The sequence below is a fragment of the Saccostrea cucullata genome, unplaced genomic scaffold (genome assembly GCF_032062105.1).
Source record: "Saccostrea cucullata isolate Sc308-1 unplaced genomic scaffold, CSIRO_AGI_Scuc_v1 ctg9078, whole genome shotgun sequence".
NCBI classification, from domain to species: Eukaryota; Metazoa; Mollusca; class Bivalvia; order Ostreida; family Ostreidae; genus Saccostrea; species Saccostrea cuccullata.
The window spans coordinates 7,054-17,213 of record NW_026931384.1 but is presented as its reverse complement, the minus strand read 5'-3'; the positions used below and the strand labels follow the sequence as shown (position 1 = coordinate 17,213).

Below are 10,160 nucleotides of genomic sequence, written 5' to 3'. Positions count from 1 at the left end.
CGGGAAATGATAGCCCTAGGGCCCCTCTACATTGCCCCAATAATCATTTGATGAACACTTCAAGGATAAGGCGTATAATAACTGCCCTTTTCCCGTTTCACAATGTACCATGATGAAAAACATCAAAGTTCAGGTTAGCTAACTGGACCCTTCCAGCCCCTAGGACCCTACAGAAATCTATCAGGGGATACCCCCTAAGGCCCCTTACCCATCCCCAGTGTTACTTTGTTCAGGAGGCCGACAATGAATAAGTTATGAATGCTGGAAATATGCCCCACACACTTGGCACCACCAAGTGGTGCCACTACAGCGCCATTCTGAAAGTGGGAAATGATAGCCCTAGGGCCCCTCCACATTGCCCCAATAATCATTTGATGAACACTTCAAGGATAAGGCGTATAATAACTGTCCTTTTCCCGTTTCACAATGTACAATGATGAAAAACATCAAAGTTCAGGTTAGCTAACTGGACCCTTCCAGCCCCTAGGACCCTACAGAAATCTATCAGGGGATACCCCCTAAGGCCCCTTACCCATCCCCAGTGTTACTTTGTTCAGGAGGCCGACAATGAATAAGATATGAATGCTGGAAATATGCCCCACACACTTGGCAACACCAAGTGGTGCCACTACAGCCCCATTCTGAAAGTGGGAAATGATAGCCCTAGGGCCCCTCTACCTTGCCCCAATAATCATTTGATGAACACTTCAAGGATAAGGCGTATAATAGCTGCCCCTTTCCCGTTTCACAATGTACAATGATGAAAAACATCAAAGTTCAGGTTAGCTAACTGGACCCTTCCAGCCCCTAGGACCCTACAGAAATCTATCAGGGGATACCCCCTAAGGCCCCTTACCCATCCCCAGTGTTACTTTGTTCAGGAGGCCGACAATGAATAAGATATGAATGCTGGAAATATGCCCCACACACTTGGCACCACCAAGTGGTGCCACTACAGCGCCATTTTGAAAGTGGGAAATGATAGTCCTTGGGCCTTTCTACCTTGCCCCATTAATTATTTCGTGAACACTTCAAAGATAAGGCTTATAATAGCTGATCTTTAATGGCGATTTGGGGATATAATGCAAAACAGCCAAAGTTCAGAGTATATAACTGGCCCTTTCCCGTCCCTGGGACCTTTTGAAACGATTCTACCTAAGACTCTTCACTCTTTCCAAGTGAAAAATAGTTCAAGTGGCCAATAATTGATGACGAATGATTGCTTGAAATATGACCTATGAACTTGGCACCACCTAGTGGTACCACTAAGGCCCTTTCTGAAAGCAGGAAATAATAATCCTTGGACCCTTCTATCTTGCTCTAGTAATGTTGATCACTATATAAATCATGGGTATAATACTTGCCTGTAATATCAAAAATGCTATTGAAACCACTTAGTGGCACCACCATCACTTATTACTGATAGTGGTAATTTAAAATCTTATAGATTATTAAGTTTTCCCAGTAATAATGTTCGAAACATACTTCAACCTAGTTTACACTTGTGCCATATTTCGGTTTACAGTCGTTATATTAAAAGCTTATTGGCCCTGTCATAATCTCAAGGTCCCTGAAGGAGTTGAAAAGGGATTCTTCCTGAAGGAATTAATCGTTTCCTAGTGCTTGTTTGTTCAATTGGATAAAGATTTTAACGTAATTTATTTCTTATTTTTCTGTTTTAAAAAAGAACATTTTTTTGTTCAAGTGAGCCTTACTACTTCTGAGTATATGATTAATCATGTAATCAATTGTTGCATTAATTGTCTAATCATTAACCATTAATTATCTAAAATAACGAATTAAAAACGGTCCTGCATCTGAGTACTCTCAGTTCTTTGATGAATTTCCTTATTGGCTGCTAGCTTCTATGCGCTTAGTGGCTGCTGTTATTGGCTGCTAGCTTCAGCCTGGTTGCACAACCACTAAAAAGTTCTTCATCCACAAAATCAAATCCCCACGAACCAACTTTTTTCCCTTTAACCATGAAAATTTGACCCCCACGAAAATATGTGATTTTTAGACCAAATGGTGATTATGAATTTCTAGATTTTTCGGGAGTGGATGATTTCTATGCTTTTATTGAGGAGCTTTTTAAATCTTTTTTAAAAATGTTTGGTTGTTTGTATTTATTTCTGATATTTGTATGTTTGTAAGTATTTCTGATATTTTCGGGATATGTTCAGGATTTTATATGTTCTAAAAATGTATTATAATATTTCAATCTTCATTTTATTTATTGATTTCTTGTGTTTTGATTGGATGAGAACAAAGGATGAGGTGACTTGCGGCCCTTCGTATACTGACAAAAAATTAAATGTCAAAATTTTACTCAAATTTTTGTATGTAACTTATCACTGATATGTGTACTTTTATAGAAAACTATTTTTAACAAAAATAGCAACGTGATTTCAAAGATAAATCTTTAATTGGGGTAGGGGTATCGTGTTTACATTCAATTCCCATTGCATTTTAACCCCGCCCCACTCTTTGAAGCCCTTAAAATATACGAGCGCAGATAGGTACAATTTTCTCCTTTGGCTGGTCACTGTATTTTATTGAAATCTACCTAAATGTGAATGGAGAAAATTGTACCTAACTGCGCTCACATGCTATTTTTTTAAAAATTGTAAAATCTAGTTGGCCTTTCCCATTATAAACAGATCGACGGAACTAGATTTTCTGACGGAAGAATGAATTCATATGTTAATCGAGGCACAGGCGATACTTTCTAACTGACCAATCAGCTAAATGAAATTCGTTACGAGTGAGTACCACAAATATACTATGAAAACATGCTTGGAATTTTACTGCTTCTCGATATTTTTTATGCATTTGAGTCACAGATTAGACACGGATCTACAGATTTACTATTTCTGAGACCACTGTAAAATTTATATACTGTTCCAAACAATTGATAGAATATACATGATATACATTTAAGTTTTGTAGCGTGTTTGGTGAGCAATTTGCTAGGTCTACACGTATTCCCGAGTATCGGTGAATACAAGTTTCATATGCATTTCTTGTCCTAAAAACCGTAAATGCTAAAAATCTATGCGTATTATTAAGTATGAACAGCAATGGCTGACCATTACAAAAGTTTGAAATGTAGAAAAGGAGAACAGGTAAATTTACCTAAACCACGTGTCTGCGATGAAATGTACACGTAGTAAACCAGCATGTTTGTTGTTCTGTCATCGGATTGGACAATGACTAAGTGCGAAATAATAACAATACCCATATAAGGTCTTCTCGGACACGCATATCCCTCTATTGTACTAAGACCCGCCCATTCTCTTGCCATAAAAGAAAATATTCTCACAAACCTGGCCGAATTTAGCTGTGAAAGGGTCTAAAAAAATCAAAGACAATGCAGTAGTCGAATTCGAAATACGAGATTCGAAATTCGAGTTTCGAGATTTAATATCCAGATTAACCAATCAAAAGCGGGGTCAACTATTGATTACTTCCCTTTATTATGATTTTACTATCAAGAAATCGTTTAACATATTTACAACACATGAGTCATTTGATTAAATTACAATGTAAGAAAGAGTATTATATATATTAGCAGGAAATTTAAATAATCATTGGGCTTTTTATCAGCAAGGTATACTTCAATTTATATTAAGCTTCTAAAATATTAAATAGAATACATACCGGTATGTCAGGAGTATATACATTTTTGTGTTATCTACTTTGTATCAGGGGTTGTTGACATATAAATAAAGTTATAAATAAGTGTCAAGTTTCTAAAGATTAACAAAACCCCCACCCCTACCCACCCAACCTGCTTATTTTTCCAAACACACTGAAAATGTCACTTTGTAAAACTTGAAAGGCGACGTAGTATTGAAAAACAAAAATTGCGAACGTATTCCTGATAGAGGAAATGCTTGAAAATTAAGTATTTAATTACGTATCTTCACCTAAGGCTTTGATTTCTTGAAATAATTAAGAATTAAATATACAATACAGATTGGCAATATGAATTAAAATAAATGTGGCATTTATTTTCTCGTATATGAATAGTAGATGAGTCTGAATTAGATGCAGATCTATAGCGTTATGGTTTTGAATTTTAGTCTCTGACCATACCGTTTTGACCAAAGACTAGAATATACTTGTGAAACCTTATAACGCTACAGTTCGATTCAGCAGCCAAGCCTCTCTGCACAAATGCACCTTTTATAAATGTAATGAAATATCTACCCTTGAATACAGTAACTGTGCAGAGACGATTCATAATACTAGTATTTTATATCTAATTATAATCAAGTTTAATATTCTGCCTCAGCAATGATGTGATTTTTCATAATGTAATCTAAATTTTATTTTTGATTTCGTTTTAATTCATAAAACATTTTTTCTTGCATAATCATTTAAGCAAATGACCCATTTGTTATAAATATATTCAACGATTTCTTGATAACAAAAACATAACAAAGGGGAGTAATCAAATGTTGAATCCGCCTTTGATTGGTTAGTTTGGATCTTGAATTTCAAAACTCGAATTTCGAATCTCGAATTTCGAATCTCGAATGAGCCTTCTGGGCTTTCGTACAACCAGGACTGACGCAGCTGACTGACGCCAAGAAACAGGAATATTAATATGTTAATGTCACTGTAGGTTTAATTTAAAAATCGCTCATATCTCGATGTTCATAATCTGAGGCAAATCAGCTCCGTTGGTATTGTTGTGATAGGAAAAAGAAATGTACCTCAAACTCTACCCTTATAAGCATCAAATTCACATTTTTACATCCTATATTCTCGGCTTCGCCTCAGTCAATATGAATATTTTTCTATTGAATAACAAATCATATTCAAAACCTAAAGAGTCCATAATTATATAATGTTTTGAATTAAATTTTTACTAATTTTATTAATTAATAATTCTTCCCAAAAGAGTATTAATATGCCCGAACATATATTTTTAGACTGTACAGTTTCAGATTTTTTTAAAAAATGAGTATGATGTGTAAAGGTCCATTAAATTTAAATTGAAGAGAAAAATTGATTTAAACCGCGGGAAGTTTGTTTAATTGAGTAATATGACCATATTACATGTATATTGACTTTATGAAAATATCTTGAAACTGGAAAAATGTAATTCCCTTTTTTTTATATTGGACAAAAGACTGGAAATACATGTAAAATGGACCAAATTTTTCTTATAAAATTACACTGTAGATAAATTAACTATCCATTCTTTTTAAACACATGTATGTATTAGTTCCAAGTTGCGACAAAAATTTGTAGCACTAATGTTTGTATTCTGTTTGCCTTCACATATTCAATTTGTGAATGTTTTCTTATTAGCAGGATAAATAATAATGTTTAGAATTATCCCAAGCAAAGAAGTGACGTTGCATGTATCGTTTTTGAAAGAGACGGGGAGGTGGGGGGGGGGGGCAAACCAGTTAAAAAGACTAGCTATCAAAATCAAAAATGACAAACAAAAAAAACGGAAAATGTCTCCTAACGCGAAAATCCTATATGACGTAAGGGGTTGTGTGGAGCTTGATTCCAATTATCTTTCATAGTCTTTTTCTTTTCAATCACCGAATCTCCATATGCATGATATGGCTACATTATATTATAAAGGGGCCGGGAGCAAATCAATCTTTCAACTAACAATACCGTGGGTAAATCCTTAATCCCTTCACCCCATCCCATCCCGCCCCTTTCCGCTCCACCCCAATACTACATGTAAATGACAAAGTAAGGAATAAGAGAGTAGGTTGAATAACCCTTTACATGTCTTGTATTTGCTAAATTAATGTTTCCCTCATACGCCAAACGAATTACAAGGTGCAAGCAAACCAATGGATACATTCTATAATTAGAGATAACTTCATCGTAAAAGGAGGCAATGTTGATTTCATGTAGCATGTATGATTTGGCTATATGACATTAAAAGTATATTACAAAAAAAATTAATCAAATCTTAACTGAAATGGTGAAATTTTAAACTTCAATTTTAACCATTCTTGTAGAAGTAATCAAACGAGCGTTTCACAAGAGAAAGATGCGAGTGGATTTTAATATGTTTTTTTCTTAAAACTCTAATGATAATTTATTTTTCTTTTATATCTTAAAAAAGAAATTTCGAGCATTTCATGATTGAAAAAACTCAGTCCTTTAAGGCCCTTTCACAATTGGCTCACGAGCAGAAGCGACAAAATATTCGTGCGACCGAAAATCTTTGATATGGATCATAAACTGTTGCTGAAATACCGGTAATTGCATATGAAAAAGAATTCGTACAAAATTCGCACGATCTTAAGCAACCATTTGGCATTAAATCTTTTATCTTGCTTCTATGTATATGCAACTGTTGTACAATGAAAGCAAGCGAATGGATCGCGCGATCGAGTGATCAGGTGATCGGACGATTGAACGTGCACCAATGCGATTGGACGTAAGGCGCTGGTGCTATCATGCGTTTAATGGTACGAATGATAGTGCGAGTGAAAAGGGGAATATATATACATGTATACTACCAGTTTCCGACCCTCGTCAGTCGAATGCAAGAGATACCACCCAACAAATGACAAAAGCTACAGGTAAAGCCAAGGGGGAGGAGGCCCAGGACCTGCCGCAGCAGCCAAGCCCTGTCATAATCCGCCTGAGCTTGTCGTCGAGGGGGAAGAGCAACTAGACCAGCCAGTTAAGCCTTAAGAACCTGATGAGTACAGTGTGAATGAGGACGAGGAAGATCCTAGCAAACAGAAATTCTTGAACCTGACTCAAAGCAGAAACAAGAGCTGCTCCGATTTTTTTTCAAAGAAAACTCCTGCTTCTATGATAAAAGTCTTTTTAAAAAATCAAGAAAAAAAATGCCTGATTCAGGAAAAGGCAGCAGCTATGAATTTGACTGGTGCGTATATCAAAATAATATTATAGAAAATTTTATTTGATTTTTTTTATATATTCTATTGCTGAATATTTTAAATTCTTAATGTTAACCAATTCTGGTATTTGTTTCTTTTCAGTAGCAGACATCCGGCTCTGGTATAAATCCGAGCAGACCATCCTGGGCAAGGTCCAAAAAAAGAAGAGTGGCCAGAAAAGATGAAACCTTACAGCCAGGCAGAAGTGGGTGGAAAGAAACTTATAAGCTTCGTGAGAAGGCACATAGTGCACCGGCCACAGGGATCCCAGCTCTGACAAGTACCAGCTGATAAAGATTACGAAGATAGTGAGCCCTCCTCGTCGGTTACACAGGCACCCACCAAGAAGAAGCAGAGAAAGAAGAAGGACTTCCATACAGCAATCCTGGACCTGCTGGAGAAGACTGACAGGCAGACGGTTGACCTGACTGCAAAAGTCGACGCAGCAATGAGCCACAGTAGCCACGAGAGGCAGGCTAGTTCTGGGTGAACTGGATGTTGCAAGCCCTCCAGCACCTTCCTCGACATCTATGGCGGGACTTCACGAAAGAGTCGTTCGCCCTCGTCAGCAGGTACCAAGACAGGGCGGAGAATGAGCAGCAGGAATACTTCGCACTACATTCCCTGCATCAACCATACAGACCCCTGATGGTTCCGTTCAGATCAGCGTCAGTGCCCGCCCAATGGCCTCAAACAGTTGCAGCCCAAACCTCAGATGTACAACCAGTTTTCATGTATCCCCAGGTTTCAGATTTTTTTGCCGCCGCCGCCCGTACCCTGAATGAGCGATAAGTGAAGTCTAAGCAACAGCAGAAGATTTCGATTTCGTACATGTATATGAATGTAACATTAATAGAGAATTTGTAAAAAAAAAAAGATGTGCATAAAGATGTAACTAATCAAAAATACATGTAAAAATAACATGTCACATTTTAAAATAATTTAATTCTGGTTGTAATTCACTTTATGATTGTCTGAAAAATTAGCTGATACTGTATAACCAGGGTTATATACGTCACTATATGCTATCAAAAGTATATTTTATTGATGTACATTTACATCTTTACTTGAAGAACTCTCTCTCTCTCTCTCTCTCTCTCTCTCTCTCTCATATATATATATATATATATATATATATATATATATATATATATATATATATATATATATATATATATATATATATATATACATTATCAATATCACAGTTTATATCATATTACGCCTTCAAGGCAAGCTCCCGACGTTGCTGTTGTAGTAATGATTCAGGTAGGTTCGGATTCTCTTGCCATCCCCATTTGGCAAGTTACCTCTGCCAACTGCTTCCACATCTCGTAGAACACTGTCTCCATGCTCCGGCGATGTGGTTTCAAGCTTCAAATTTATCTTCCTGATCCAGGTCGTTGTTCTGCAAGCCAGGATGGCAGAGTCTCATCAGATTGTGCAGGCATATGGCAGTCAAGGCGATGATCTTGGCCCGGTCTGGATCCTGCTGAATCGTGCCCAGCATGCATTTCCAGCATTGTGCTAGGATGCCAAAGATATTTTCCACCACACGACGAGCCTTAGACAGACGATAGTTAAAGATCCTTTCTTTGTTAGTTATGTTGCGGTTGGAGTAGGGCTTTATCATCCAGGACCTGAGAGGAAATGCGTCGTCTCCTACCAAAAAGTACGGGATGGGTCTGTCATCATGTGGCAGGGGCTCTGGAACTGGCAGGCCAAGAGTGTCATTTTCCAATCCATTTCTCAGTGGGCCATGGTTGAAGATCTGGACGTCTGATGAAAAGCTTTGAGTACCAACGTCGGCCCAAATAAACTTGTAATCGGCGTCGACTAAGGCCAGGAAGATGATGCTGAAAAACCCTTTGTAGTTGTAGTAGAGGGTACCAGACCGACATGGGTTTCTTATGGCAACATCTTTCACCATATTTCTGTGCCATTCCTCGCCACTCATCTGGGTTAGTTAGAAAGGCAAACCCTTCGTCTTCATACTCGCCAACGATGGCCTGGCACACCTCTGGGATGAACAATTAGATGGTGTTGTGGGCAACACGGAAGGAATACTGGAGGTTCTTGTTCACTTTTCTGGATTCTTGGAGTAATGCGCTGCAATAGCTCGTAAAACTGGTGGCATTCTCATGTAGTTCAAAACGTCCCCTTGGCATTCTCTCTCTTTCTCCGTCATCAATGTTTCATACCGGCCAAATAGCATGCACCTCTCAATCTATGGCTTGACCCACCAACGTTTTCTATATCTTTCATGTCTTTGTCGACGACGAATAAGTAACGCCTGCACGACCATATGTCTTTGCTTGAGTTCATTTGGTCTGAAAAAGAGATGCTTATACAGGGTTTACATATACTAGTGGCAAAGCATGGGACATTGAAGCTGATAAATCGTGCATAGTAAAACGTCGCAAGATTACATGAGACACGTTAAAGCAACAGTCTCATGGTTGCACAACAAACGCATATAAAGCTGCGATTTATCTTTCGACCTTTAAAAATAGTGCATCACTCTTGCGAGCACACAAAACGTTGTAAGACGCTCGTGCTAATATTATATATATTATTTTCGTGCGTTGAATTGCGAGATATGTGGATCGCATTTGGTCGCGTTTGAATAGTGTGCAGGTCGACTATTTTGAGGAGACTTGATGCAACCACTAAAACGCATGCAACGAATGCGAAACATCGTGCTACGTATGCGAGAGCTCGGAGAGAACTGGTGCAAAACTAAAATTTTTCGATCGCAAGGTGTTGTAATGTGCTCGTGCGCCAATGTTGAAAGGACCTTTAATAATCCTTTATTTTTTCTGCAGTTTGGCATATTTCTTTAAAATTACTTCAGATTTGTATGCTCCGGTAGGTCGTACACATATTCTTGCTCCTGTTATTGCTCTCAATCCCATGTTTGTAGATTCCTAGGACTCTTTTATAAATTTAAAACAATAGATATTAGAGTGTATGTGGTTTAGCGCATTAAAAAGCATTTTCACAATCTGTTTGATACCAATATACGTCGTATCATATGCTTGTATCGTGACGGTTACAGGAATTTTTTATTTATGTTTTGTTTTAATTTACATCCAATTTTAGAGCAACCAAGCTGTACATGCACGATCTTCTTACAATATGTCCATGAATAAAATCATCTTGTCAAACAATTTTACCTGGTATCATAAGGACTTTCCTTTAAACTTGATATATATATTTGAGAACTTTTATTGTTGAGTATCTGAATAATTGAATATTAGATGA

General features: G+C 37.4%; 1 protein-coding gene across 1 annotated transcript; it reads right to left on the bottom strand.

Moving 5' to 3' along the window:
- Window positions 1-8,265: 8,265 nt before the first annotated feature.
- LOC134232468 (uncharacterized) lies at window positions 8,266-8,853 on the bottom strand. The gene has a single exon (XM_062714431.1). It carries the CDS (start codon window positions 8,851-8,853, stop codon window positions 8,266-8,268), a length of 588 nt encoding a protein of 195 aa, XP_062570415.1.
- Window positions 8,854-10,160: the final 1,307 nt, after the last annotated feature.